This window comes from Copadichromis virginalis, linkage group LG1 (genome assembly GCF_057382275.1).
Source record: "Copadichromis virginalis isolate Kocher_CV1m ecotype Utaka linkage group LG1, C_Virginalis_male_GT1.1, whole genome shotgun sequence".
Classification (NCBI taxonomy): Eukaryota; Metazoa; Chordata; class Actinopteri; order Cichliformes; family Cichlidae; genus Copadichromis; species Copadichromis virginalis.
Window position 1 is genome coordinate 30,380,048 of NC_140618.1, and position 14,854 is coordinate 30,394,901.

Here is a 14,854-nt window from a genome sequence, read left to right on the forward strand (position 1 = left end):
GAGTTCAACACACTGCAGATTTAGTCTTCATAAAGCCAAATAATAACAGTATTTAGTTCACATACATGGAGTTAAATCTAACACAAAGAAACCCTCTGACACAATACAAGTGGCAAAGACTTGTATGTAGCTTTGATAATGAAAAGCATACATCACCATAAATGTAACTATACTTCCTTAATGGACTGTTTTCTATAAAATGTGAGAAAGTAGTGAAAAATGTACAAAAAGTACATTAAAAGGTTTTTTTGTGGAACTTTTGCTTTTAAAATGAGAGCTGCCAGTTCAACTAATCATCCCAGCTGCAAGTGCATCGTCACTAGACCACAAATATTTGAGCAGAGGTGCTTTTTGAACCAGCGCTTTGAGTTGAACGGACCTTTGTGGCCTTAACAGCCTTTGTGTTGGACAGCCCGACGCCCTTCCTGAGGTCGGTGAGCAGATCCCGGGTCAGAGTGCTCCAAGCGGTTCGCGGTCCAATCCCGTAGGTGATGTCACGCTCTCTGAAGGCGATGAGCTGTGTGCTGGTCACGTAGTGGATTGTGAAGGGAGGGCCCTTCTCTGTGGTTTCAAGGATTACAGACACGCTGCCGTTGGAGATAAACTTGAGGTCCAAGCTGAGGATGAAGTCTTTGGAGTTGCCCATCTGGAGGGACACGCCTTCGGAGGAGTCTGTGGTAATGGGAAGTGAGTGGGGTGGGTGCAGCAGATAAATAAGTCAAAATTGCGGGAGAAAAAACATTTATTCAAAGACACTTGGTCTCATTTGACTGACTTCTTTAAGAACTTGATGATTACTGGCTGATAACGTGCTATTTTTAGTTTACTGGAAGCTTTTTAAATCCGAGTCTGTCTCTTAATACACTCCTCTGGTGGTCTGTTTATATAATGGCTCATCTTTTTTTTTCCCTTTTTTAATACTCTCAATGATCAATCATAATGAGCCTACTTTAGAATCAATCACTGGTCAGAAGCTTAACATTTTAACTACCCTGGATTTTGTATTATTACCCATGTGATGTTCCTTGCTGTTTGTGTGTGTGTGAGAGAGTGCACACACACACACACACACACACACACACACACACACAAGGACGAGCTTCTCCTGGGATGTGCAGTACGGCTGTGTCTCTGCACACTGAGCTTAATAAGGAGGACAGAGAGGAGAGAGAAGACAGTGTGGAAAGGAATAGAGGAGCAGTATGAGGGAACAACAGAGTGAAAGAAGAAGTTGATATACTGCAACTTCTCTATTTGCATCCCCGCATCTCCTCCAGTCAGAGCTTAAGTAGAAACTCGGATGATTTTTACTTTCCACATTGCCACCTCTGACACTGGATCACCTTTGTGTCACTATAGTTCAGCTCCGACTTCATTTCAAGACCCCGAAGCAGCGAGCGGTTCAAGAATGATCTCTGCTTTTGCCTTACTCTTTGGTGTGCACAGCAGAAAAACAACAAAAAAAACGAGGAGAATGTTTTCTAATCGAGGCTCCTCCAAGGATAAAGAAGAGAAAGGGTCAAAAAGTCAAGGAAAAGGAGAGTAATGGAGTGATGGCTCACACAAGAGCTCTTAAAGCCAGGCCTAGATGGGAGAGGGTGAAAATGAGCCAATAGTGAGGAGACAATTGAAATCAGAAGACGGAGAGATCTCACATCACATACGCTGAGAAAGCAGAAGCAGATGAGGCCTAGTGAGGCTCAAAGACAGTCGATCAGGAAGAGAATGAAGGAGAGAGACAGTCTGGCAGGGGCCTCTGGATGACTACGGCTCTTTAATGCACTCATAAATCCATTACTTAAGGCAATGCAGAGAGTAAGTGGATTTGTACTCTGGCCCTGTGATTACTCTGCCATCAATAAAGGATGGGCAGGGAATATAGACGAGATTCCACCTCCACCGCTCGGGCTCCCTAGCTGTTTAGCAATAAGTCTGGAGACGGGGAAGACACGCGGCTAGAAATACGCCTGTGTAAATCACGCTTGTGTACATGACCGAGTGTGTGAGACGAACACTTGAAAGCGTGCACAGTGCCTGCAGTACATGTGCGGACAACAAAAGACCTGACAAGTGACGAGACAACAGTCGATGGAAGTGTGATTTTTCCATCACTACAGCACACGCACAGCTAAAACAGCAAATTTAATTAAAAAACAATAATAAGTGGTGTTTTTTTTGGAAAGTTTTAATGTATTTAGGACTGCAAAGTGTTTTTTTTTTCGATATTGATTAATCAGTCAGTTTTTTCCCCCCAAACTGTGAGAAAATTCCTCTTTGGTTACTTCAGTCTTCAGTCTGTGCAGAAAGCTCTTCAGCAGCTTTACACCTAATGCTCTGAAATTCCCCTGCACCATTCTTCTTTGAAACTTTGTGTTATTTTGCACGGGGATTGTGAGCAAACAGCATTTTTCCAAGACCCTAGAAGATCTCGATAAATACTCAGCCACGACAGACACTGTTGACTTTGATATGAAAAGATACAATTCTAAAGACTTTTTTGAAAATCACACCTTTCTCTGCAACACCACCTCAAAGTATTTACATGCAGGATAATCTCTCGGTATAGTTGCATTCTTTTTCCTGTGATGGGTTCAGATTGCTTAATAATCCACAAAGGATTCAAAGAAAGACGTTTCACGCCTGTGACCCGGCGCTACCACTTTTGATGTCGAATCCACCGTTTACAGTTCAGTCTCCTTCACCTCTATCAGAGCTGTTTTTAAGCTGCTCAAATGCAAACGCCACATCTCTTATCTCTGCAGCCTCACATTCAGCCATCAGACGAGAGGTGGGCGACTTCTCATCAAGAGTGCCCACAAAATAGGACTATAAGAATTAAAATAAAAACAAAAAGCACCAAGATTTGCAAGGATGTAACGGAGCAAAGAGCAGCTGCTGGAAGTTAACCAACCTAAATGATCCCCGCTGATCTGGGAAAAACTACTTGTTCTGTTCGAAGCATGAAATCAAATTGTGGTAGCAGTTATTATTGACTGACATATTTATTAGATCACTGACTGGGTTTGGTTGAAAAAGGAAGAAAAATTCCTGAAAGGATATTTTGTGTTCATACATTAAAAAAAAGACAAAGTAAGCCGACTGTGGTTCAGTATCATCACTAAACCTCATGTAGCTGATGTTAGCTGTTCTTCCTCTCCATCTACATACATTATTATTAAGTATTTACTAAAGTGAAACCATGGCTCTGTACTAATCTGAGACATGTCAACCATAATGCTTATCCTACAAGCAGTGTAGCTATTAGGGCTGCCACGATTTGTCGACTAGTCACGATTACGTCGACTATCAAAATCGTCGACGACTGATTTAATAGTCGACGCGTCGTTTGAAGCTTTGTAAGATCACAAAAGACGCAGGAATAAGTGGCAGGATTTAAGAGTGTAATAACGGACTGAAACAGAAGATGGCAGCATTGCATGTACAAGGATGTCAGCTACCGTTAAACCCCGAAGAAGAAGAAGAAGCAGCTGTGTCCCAGAATTCATAGCGCGGCCCAGCGCAGTTTCCAACAATGGCGGCAGCTAGTTAGTTTTAATGTTACTCTTATTATTCTTTCTGGGTCACAAAATAAACGTTTAACATATTTTCAGGCGAGAATGTAGCTGTGTAAACCTCAAATATCGGCTCAGTTTATCAGGACACCACATATTTTCAAAAGCGCTCCGACGTTTTCGGAGACATCTGTTACCCACTAGCTCGTTAGCGAGCCGGGGGCTAGGCTCACTAGCGCCGTGAGAACACCGGACTCCCCGCAAATCGTTTTCAAACCCACCGCTGTCTTTCGCTACTCAGGTTAAATATATATGAGTCACTTAGATAACTTAAAATGTTATTGTTTGGCTTTTTTTTTAGTATTTTATTTGTTCCTGAGTAAATCAGTTTGTCTGAGATTAAAGTTATAGTTTTTACACAGCTGAATAAACGTCAAGCAGACAGCTGATCATCAGAAGTGTGAGATGCTCCAGAATATACTCCAGTGTCCTGTTATATTTTAGATAGCAAGGAGTTTATTAAACTTCACCGAAACAATCTGCAAATTTCATTAAAATTTAATAAACTATCATCTTGTCTTTATTTTTAGTTAGCACAGACCTTAATCAGAATCAGAATACTTTATTGATCCCTGGGGGAAATTATTTTTTGTTACAGTGCTCCATTTTAAACCAACATTAAGACAAGACAGACAATACGCTAACTAAGAATAAACACTTAAAGCTGTAAGCTAATGATAGTTATATAAGAGCAGATGCTGCTGGTGCAATAAGCTGTAGTTTTGCGTCCAGTGGATGATGATCTGATTAGTCGACTAATCGCAAAAATAATCGGTGACTAGTCGACTATCAAAATAATCGTTTGTGGCAGCCCTAGTAGCTATTAGCCATTTCTCATGAGTAACACCGTTTCTGTAGCAAAACTAGTAAGTGTATGTAGTTGCTGCTCTTTTGCCGAGGGACTAGGCTGCTCTTTAACCGGTCTCAACATGACAGTAATGATACAGTACAAGTCTGGAAACTCAGACACAGACACAGGCTAACTCGCTTTTCCTCGATTGAACGAGTGGTGAAGGGTGACTCGTTGCGGTCACAAAGGATGGCACTGTTCATGCCAAAGTTGCCGTGCAGATTGTACCACAGATACCCGCGCAGGGTCGTCTGCACACACCACAAAAGCTATTTTTCTTTGATAGCGTGATTCCACCTTATCAGGGGAACAAAGTGCATTTCTGAACTATCAACCAACCACAAGGGGATTGAGAAAATAAAGGTGCTCAGTGGCAGACAGCGTTTGGGCAGGAAAGTGCAGATGGTGGATGGTAGGTTATTATCAGGGGACTGACGATTGATCCAGTTGTCAGAGGCTTGGAGAGATTGCTCAACACTCGTGCCCTAGATACAGTAAGGAGGAAAGAAAAAAAAAAGAAGGACTGCAACAGGAAGAAGGGAGTAGGAGGAGGAAGTGTAGGGAGGCAGAGACAGAAAGGAAAACTGACAGCAGAGGAAGAAAATGAGGAAAGTTTGATGAGAGACAAGAATAAGGCATCAGAATGGATTGGGGAAATATGACTGCAATGTTTAGGAAGCACAGGAGTGCTGAGGGGCGATAAGTGGGTGGAAATAAGTCAACAGAGGTGGAAGACTGACAGAAATCTGGAGTAGACAGGGAAGATAAATGGAGAATGAAGGCTACTTAGTGAGAAATGATCATGATAACATGAAGTCAAGGTAGGAAAGAGCAATAATGGTGAGCTCAGCTTTAAAGCAAAGTGAGCAAGCAGCAGGGAGAAAAAAGTGGAGGGTGGTGGAAAAAAAGAAATTGGTGATGATGAGAGGTTGAAAGTGGAAGAAGGGGGGGGGGGGGGGGGGGGGGGAGATTACTGTAGAGACAGGAGCTCGGCAGAGGACGGGACGGAGAGTGTGTCCTGGAAACATCAGCAGGAGATCAGAGGAGAATAAAGACAGCTCACAGTCAGCACCGGGTATAAGATGTTGACTTCTTCCGATCCCCAAAATAACTCTGCCAGCTATCTCCTGGCCTCGGTCACTTTAAAGCTCTAAAACTAGGCCAAGATCTCCAATCTTTACTGTAACAACCAATCTGATGAGTAGAGCTTTAATTTACCACTCGAAAGATGCACAGAGGTGCTGCATTTCCTGTTTCACAACATAATAACAGAAAACACTGCACACTGTCTAGAGTCTGATCATGTGTTAACAATAGAGCCTGACCAAGTTTTAAGACCATTACTGATATTAAAGTTTATCTTATCTTATATTTGGCGACTTAAAAATCTCCTATCAGCTGATGTTTTTTCACCGTTTTAGACACATGAAATGAAACATTTATCAAGCTGGTAAGAGTATTTATTTCAGCATCAGTGTGAATCCCAAAGCAAAAGAACACGTTTGGAGTCCCCAGCCTTAGCTGAGACCACCGTTTCATGCTCTGCTACCTTACAGTTAACCTAAATGAACATTAGCCCGTGCAAATCCTGCTTTTCCTGGGAATATTATTTGTGTCAGTGGTTGATGCTTTTATTATAGAGATACTCTGCAAATGTGACTTTTACAACAGCCAGTGCATAGCTGCCGTTTCACACTGTGTATTTTGTACTTGTTGTTAGATCATCGTTGGAATAAGGTATGCTACAGAGTGAACATCTCAGGTGCAGTGCTGTCTTCGATAGTAAAGTATAGTGTCGAGAAAGACGCCCATATTGCAGCATTCCCAAGGGATCCTCTATATTTATCATCCCCTAGGATTCTCAGACTATTCTCACACTTCCAATTTTAAACTATAAACTCTTGCAAAAAAAATAAAATAACAAACTGAAACAATTTGAAATAAATGTACTAACATATTTGTGACAAGTATTAAATCATAAGATTAATGGTTCTGTGGGAGCATCTGTGCTCACTAGTTTTCTTTACAGTGTTAAATCCAATAACTTTGTGCTACCTGCAAGCTTATCTGAAACAAACATAAGGTCGTTTGTTAATGTTTGTACTTCTACAAAGAATCTAAAACTGAGTGTAAAGCTACACAGAAGAGCACATTAATCAAACACCAGCCGAGTCTCCTTTTTTTTTCTTAATTTGCCGACTCACAGGATTAACACGGACATGACAAGAGTTGAGTAAATACGTCACAGAGAGTTAATAAATCATAATACAAGCTACAGTCTAAGCACTCTTAGATCAACAATTTCAGTCTAAATATGCATATATGAAATTATTCAGGCATACTCTGAAGCAGATGTAACAGCAATTTATTTCTCCCTAAATGGCACCGCGTCTCCTCCAAGTCAACCACACGGTGAGAATAAGAGTCGCCTGCTCAAACTTGCAGTATCTTATCCATACCCACCACATGCTGCAGCCCTCAATACAACTCTGTTTGGAACAATGTAAAAACATGAAGTGGGAGACTTGTTCCTTTTTCTTTTTTACCCCTTTTTATAGATCAATTTTTAGATGCATAAGAGAGAAGGCCATATGAGTGAGTGAGCTGAATGAAATTAGATTCCTCATAGTTGAAACAGTGCGAAATGGCAGCAAGGACAGCCCCATTATTCAGTCTGTTTTATTACAAGTGATGAAATTCTCCATTTTCTGAAGCCCTATTAACTAAGCACTTATGGAGAAATAGGCAGTATATGTTAATATTCATCAGTCTCTGCTGCGGTTCTTACTGCAACATTCAAATCTCACTGAAACCTCGACAACAAACAAAGAAAACGTCTTCGGTAGCCTTCACTTATCACGAGCCTTCATAGATTATTAATAACACATTCTGTTATGATACTGCTAGTACTGTGTTACTAAAATACATTTTAATTAAGCGTTAAAAAACTAATTGTTGATGAATAAACTCTGGGCAACAGTGATAAAATCATTAATACATCACTTCTGACAGTTATCTGATGACCACTCAGTGACACTAGCTTGCCACTGCAGCATAGTGAACTACCATTAGCTTCACAGCTATTAATGCTTGTACTAGTATACCGTAGTAGGCAAATCAGCATTAAAAACAATTCGCTTTAAAGGGTTAATCTATTCTACATATGTTTATTAACACATGCAATGGAAATACCCACATACAGTCTAGTAGAAATGTACTTTGAATCGGCTAAAACAGATACTTTTTATACTGACTGCTACAACAGGTCCTGGCAGGAAATAGCTCCTTTTTAAATGGTATAAGTACTCTTGTGTTAACAAAAAGTGACATAAAACAAGTCCTTACAAAGAACACAATAACCTATAATGGCTTTATTTTGCCTGCGACTAATAAAGATGGTGAAGTTCCATTTCAACACCTACATTTACATACTTATGTTTTACCAGAGAGGGAAAAAACTGAACTAATCTCATCAAAATGTTTTTGTCTCTAACACCAGCTGCAATTTCAGTGTCTGATTAATAGGACAAAACAGGATGAAATGTGTGCTTCTTTAACCATCACACTGTCTAAGAATATCATTATGCTGTGGGTCCACTGTCAGACCAGACAGCCTGTCAGCGTACTCTTCCTGTGGCGCTGACTCACTGCAGACTATCATCCTGTCCTCAGGGGATGCTTGCTACAGCCACAGTTAACACGAGATAAGCTTCTTGCCCAGAGGCCATCTGGGCTAATGGAAGGCTTAAATACCTGGAGCGCTGAACTGCCGCACGGAGGTAGCCCTGGTCTTGTCATAGACGCGGCTGAGCCCGCAACCTTTCGGTACACTCCAGGTCGCGGCGTTGGCTCGGCTGTCCCTCTCCTCGGCCGTGTCATAGACATCAACGTGGGGAGCGCGCTCGGTCAGGTTTTTGCTGTAATGGCTCAAACCGTACTGGGAAATCTGGATGGCGTAAAAGTAGCCCTGAGGGCCCCACTGAGTGGACAGAGGCACGCCTGGGTGGAAAGAAAGAAGGAAGAAAAGGAGGATATTAATGTTAAATAAATACTGGAAATAGCCTGATATGCAAGAAGTGCAGTCGCTTTAAAACTGGCTGGAACTTTTATGAAGCACAGCGATGGTTCTTAATCTTGGCTGACATGATAAGCTGGGTTTTCTTTTAAGCTCTTTGCAGTTTATTTCAAGCAGATGTTCTTTTTAAGATGACACTTGTCATAACATTGCCTTACTTTTTTTTAAAACTTTGTTGAAGAATGACTAAATCTGTTAAGTGCAGCATGACACCGAGTTCATAACCACAGTATAAAAAGAAACTGGTCCAAAATTAAATATTAATACAAACACTATAAATTTTAGAACTTCTCATCTCCTGGAGACTAGAGGCCGACTAGGGCAATAAAAAAAAATACCTTTAGTAAAACAAAAACAAAACAAAAAAAATTGTTTAAGAGAAGAAGAAAAAGGTTAGAAAATAAATGCCACCAGCTACAATAAATGATTAGACGGTGCGGTGAAATTCAACCTAATCTATTGCATTTCACTGGAGGCGAGCTTCCATGTTCATGCAGCCAAAAATAGCTCAGCCAGGAGAATCACTCTGATTAACAGATAGCTCATTTTAAGACCTTGTGACAGGGAATGCACACGTGCTACCCAAACCCCATCTTTCTAAGAAGAATGTAATAAACTCAGATTAGGGCTGACAATACGCCGCCTCCTTCTAAACTAATCACCACCGCATACATAGCAAGTCCATTTTAGTATCTCCTGTTGTACAGTGTAGAAGTCCAGCTGCCCGACACCAACTCAGGAAGGAAGCTCAATCTTTTTATGACTGAAATGACTTTTTAGGACCCTGTGCACATAAAACTCAGCTCACAAATAAGAAGGAAAAAAAAAAAGAGCAGGCAATTTCAACAGCAGTTAAAAAGACAATGGATGATTATTCACACACGTAGAAAGGAAAGAATCCATTTGCACACATACAGGCACACTCTGGTCAAAGTAGGATCATGCAGCAGTCTTTCAGTTCTTACCCCCATTAAATATACAAAGAAACTCTAATTATTCCCCTTTTATTCAACACACAATTCTTCCTTTTACTTGGCAGCAAGGAGATTTATCGAAACCTCTCCACCTCGATTGATCCTCCGCACGGGGCTCCCAAACACTGCACCAGGAGTTAATGCAGCAACAAGGACTTATTGATGTTCTATTCAAAAACACAGGTATTAGTAACCAATGGCTGCCCATCCATTACGAAGCACACTCGCAGGGGTCTGACCACATGTTCTGTTTACAGTCTACTTCTGCACGCAGAAAACTTGACACAAATAGCTCTTAAGAGATTAATAGCTTACATTTCATGGGCTGCATGTGCGTAAGTGTGAAGAATTATTTCAGAGAGAATTCTTCTTCTTAACTGCAGACTGGCAGTCACACTGACAGGCAGAAAATGTGGCACAATTTTCAGCTGCTCCCCGCAGTGTTTCCAGCGCAGCCTAGCTGCACACATTCACTCCGATCCACAGAGGATTTTCCACGTGCCTGCACTCATGGTTTCCCTTTCAAAAGTCAACGTGACATAGAAGTGGCCATCAATAAGTTGTGTGAGCAGTCCGTCCTTGCTGCAGCAGGTCAAGCAGAGCTAAAGCTCTTCCGCCAACACCCCCACCCATACCACTCAATTACGTGCTTTGAACCCTGTGAGGCACGCTTAAATTAACAGTTATGCTTTATAACAGCTTTATCACGATGCACTTCATTTTTCTTGTGTTAAAAAGTTCACGCATTAGTGGGTCGCAACATGCACGACTAAAATATTTTTAATAGCTAACATTAATCGGGGGCACATGGCTTCAATAAATACGTGCCATCCGACTGCTCCAATTATCCTCCTCCTCTTAATTTTGGATGGCAGTAAAAACAAGTTAGGAGGCACTGAACAAGTTCATGTGGTGTCTTTGACTCAACGATGTTCTGAACTCTGTTAATAACCTGTCAGGAACTTATTTTAGTGTTTAGATTTCAAGAGACAAGCACAAAGGATGCAGTGATGCCCCAAGAACTGATATTTCACTATACTGTCCATAAATAAGAGCCCAGAAAGACAGCTTGCACGCATTTATACATTCCCACACACACACTTCCATGCCTTAACTCCCTGCCTGGCTTGTTACCGGCATCTCCCTTGACAACTTAAGGAAAATGACTGTCAAAATCCTAATGCTGTGCTACCCACTGCATAACACCAAGTAATCCATATGGAAATGACTGTTAAGCCTCCATATATTTTGCTGACTCCAAAGAGCAGACTTTTCTAGAAAAAGATTGGTCTGTAAATTGCAGTAGGCTCTGAGGCTCGATGCCTACTGGAATTTACACGGAGAGGAAAACTGATACAAATTTTTTTTTCTCTCATTTAAAAAAAACCAAACAAAAGCTTTGTTTTTGACCTCTACCAGGTCAGGAATATGTAAGCTCCACTGAGCATTTCTTTAATATTAAACAGTGAACCACCGCCGGTAATTTGTAACTTGCTGTTGTGCTGAACTTAGAGGGATTTCAAGCACTTTTGCAGATTTTAGCTTTGTCTAAATGAAATATTTCTTTTCTAAAACACCTCAGAATAACTCACTGTCAAGACAGCCAAAGTACATTGATGGAGAACATTCAGCATGTAGGAGCTAAAGGTAAAGATGTTTTCCTCAGGAGTTGGTGGTTGCCTAAAGCGGAGCTAAAGAAAATAAATATATCTGAATATTCAAGTGCCTTCTTTCTCAGTTTGTCAAAAATATGATGTCAGTGGGATTTTCATGTTGCTCCTTTTCTGCTGGGAGCTTAAATAAAGTAGAAAACAGTTACTAACAACTTAATAAATGAATGATATATTAAGGTTGTGTTTCTGTGAGGTTTTGTTGCAATTCTACTGTATGATAACTAAAAAAAGACTTAATGCAGCTTTAACTTTTGCATCATGGCTGTGTATTTGAGCTGAATACATCAAGAAGCACTTAAGGGAAATGATTTTCTGTTTATTCACATGGACATTACAATTTCTGCAAGTGTGTATAAGAACCTGCTCTAAATGCAGCATATGCTGTAGGTGGAAGGCCGGTGGATAATTATACAGATCAAAAGAATGACTGTATTTTGATTTAATTTGTCAGGACACAGATCAACTTGTTCAGTCTACTTGACTGAATTATATTATGGCTTCTGTGGACTAACTGTCTGATACATCACACTGGTTTGCACCAATATCCTAGATTCTTTTCAGAGAAAATTCATCCAAGTAGTAGAAGTATCTATTAGTGAGTGTGCGCAGGTGCTAGGTAAAATATATCAAGCGTCACGTACGTATGGGCACAGTGTGCAAGTAATAAAATGGCTGTTTGAAAAGGTCATAAAACGTTTAGGAATATATAGGAATATATATATATATATATATATATATATATATATATATATATATATATATATATATATATATATATATATATTAGGGGTGCAACGATACACACAATTCACGGTTCGGTTCGATACTTTGGTGTCACGGTTCGATATTTTTTCGATACAAAAAAATGTTCATGCCTTTTTAATTTGTCATTTATTAAAATTATAAATATATATTATAACTCAAAAATACATATTTTAAATTTAATGTTGTTGAAACAACAAAGTAATAAAATAATTAATCTATCTGATCGAGAAAGCACTCATCTTTGGAAAAGAGAGTTTATTACAGAGAAATGGCTCTTTCCAAAATAAAAGCTATATTATACGCTTCTTCTGGGCTATATTCTCAGCAGCATATTAAACATTTCAGGTCCCCATAAGGAGAATCATGTGCTAACAGCTGTCTAAATGACTCGGGTAAAGTTTGTACCATGCGTGCTTGTTGTTTTTGTCTGCTTCCACTTGTCTTTGTACTAGGATGATGTCGGAGTAAATGTGCAGTCATATTCGTTGTGTTCCCACTAGTGCTGTCAGCGTTAATCTCGTTGAAATGACGTTAACGCCACAACACTGCAAATCTCCATTAACCAGCTACCCCTGATCGCCCCGTGCGTGGGGCTGGACGGCGTCAACACGTTAACGAGCTAACTGCGCTAACACACTAGTTCCCACCAATGTAATTGAGCATTGCGTGGCACATCCAACATACTGTTTTACTTTAGTCCATGACGTGCTTACCTTCAGGGTCATACGTCACATGAAAACCAAAATAGTTCCAAACGCCAGATCTGAATGAGGGTGGGGGAGGTTCAATTTGCCATGTTGCAACCAGCTTAGCTTCTGCCTTGCTAGCTTGCGCTGCGCTCAGTGGATCTGCGCTCGACAGTGCAGCCTAGGCGGAGTAGTCGAACGCAGATCCACTGAGCGCTCAACACAGACAGCATCGTCAGAAGAAAAGTTGATAATATAAATTAAAAATTTTGTATTGTTCATACATATGAGTACCGAACCGAAAGCACTGTATCGAACGGTTCAATATAGATACGAGTATCGTTGCACCCCTACTATATATTTTTTTTTATTTTTTAAGGGCTCTTTTCTTGTGCATATATTGGAGTGACGTTGGTCTGCACCAAAACAATCAACAATCAGAGGATAGTGGAAGGTGGAAAAAATATACCAGACAAAAATTAGACAGAACGTGATTTAAGGTTGTGTTACTGCAGAGTATTATAACTACAGTGGTGTGAAATTTTTTTGCCCCTGTCCTGATTTCCTAGTATATTGAATATTTGCCACACTTACATGTTTGAGATGATCAAACAAATTTTAATATTAGACATCGATGACAAGAGTAAATACATATTGCAGTTTTTAAATGAAGATTTCATTGATTAAGGGAGAAAAGTTATCCAAACCTATCTGGTCTTGTTTGAAAAAGTAATCCCTCCTCTTGTTAAATCATGAATTAACTCTAATTACCCACATTCTTTGGAAAGCTGAGTTTAGTTTCACTAAAGACACTCAAACCTGATTACTGAAAGACCTGCTGAATCAAGAAATCACTTAAACAGAACCTGTCTGACAAAGTGATGATGGCTAAAAGATCTCCGGAAGCAGCACCTCATGCCACGATCTAAAGAAACACCTGAGAAACAAAGTCACTGACATCTACCAGTTTGGAAAGGGTTACAAAGTCATTTCTAAGGTTTTGGGACTTCAGTGAACCATGGTGAGAGCCGTTATACACAAATGGAGAAAATCTGAAACTAGGGATGGGTATCGAAAACCGGTTCTTGTTGAGAACCGGTTCCCACTGTTTCAATTCCTTGGAATCGTTTGCCACTTTTAAAAACGATTCCCTTATCGATTCCAGTCGCCCCGAATGACGTCATCACGTTGAGTAGCGTCTTTTACCCAGTAGGAAACACGGCGTCTGAGCGGCACAAACGCTCAAAAGTTTGGTTACACTTTATGAGAAAGGATGACAACAGGGCAACGTGCAATACTTGCAAAGTAGAGATTTCATCAAAGGGAGGAAACACTACGAATATGCAAAAGCATTTGCTCAAAAAACACGCGATTGCTTTCAACAAATGTCGTGTTTTTGATCCGCTCCGGACTAGCGAAGCTCAACCCAGCAGCAGCGGTAGCGTTTCCACGTCCTCTCCCGTTAATACTGCAGGTAACTAATCAATTAGCATTGCATATTATGTTAGCGCGATTTACCTTATTACAAAACCTGCTATTACTGTGCGTTGCATTTAGATAACCATGATGAGAGAGACAGAGTCTGGCTGGCTCAGATGCTGGCAGTTCTCGCTGCAGTCTACCGGTAGCGTCTCCTTTCAGGCCAGGATAGACGAATGTCACCCAGCAGTGTCTAAGTTTGTGGTCAAAGGCTTGCACCCATTTGCCACAGCAGATGCCCCCGATTTCACTTTGGTAAGTGAATGTGTTTAATTGTAGGCAGGGACATTACTGGATATTCTTGTGTAATTGCTACAGAATAATTTATGTTAAACTTTGTTATTGCTACAGGAGAATATTTATTTTATTATTTTACATATACATTTTTTTCCTGGGGACCCTGTGACACCCCATTGAAGAGCCGTAGGCTGGATCTCTTAAGATCTCACTGTTGGGTTTGTAAGGCCATGTTACTCCTAAATTTCTATCTTGTTCAAAGAGAAGATATAAAACACAGTTCTAAGCTAATCGACTTTAGTGTTCTCCTTTTTAAAAAAAAAGAATCGATAAGAGAATCGATAAGGAATCGAATCGTTAAACAGAATCGAAAATGGAATCGGAATCGTTAAAATCTTATCAATACCCATCCCTATCTGAAACAGTGGTGAAACGTCCTAGGAGTGAACAGCCAACCAAAATTACTCAAAGAGGACAATGACAACTCATCCAGGAGGTCACAAAAGACCCCAGAACATCATTAAAGAACCACAGGCTTTCAAA

General features: G+C 40.4%; 1 protein-coding gene across 1 annotated transcript in view; it reads right to left on the reverse strand.

Moving 5' to 3' along the window:
• Positions 1-14,854, reverse strand: part of glceb (glucuronic acid epimerase b) — a 61,520-nt gene that overhangs the window by 4,252 nt on the left and 42,414 nt on the right. Inside the window, exons 4-5 of the mRNA XM_085458921.1 lie at positions 8,176-8,421; positions 380-672 (exon numbers count right to left, since the gene is read on the reverse strand). Of these exons, the coding sequence (XP_085315047.1) occupies positions 380-672; positions 8,176-8,421 (539 nt within the window). The remainder of the gene's footprint in view (positions 1-379; positions 673-8,175; positions 8,422-14,854) is intronic.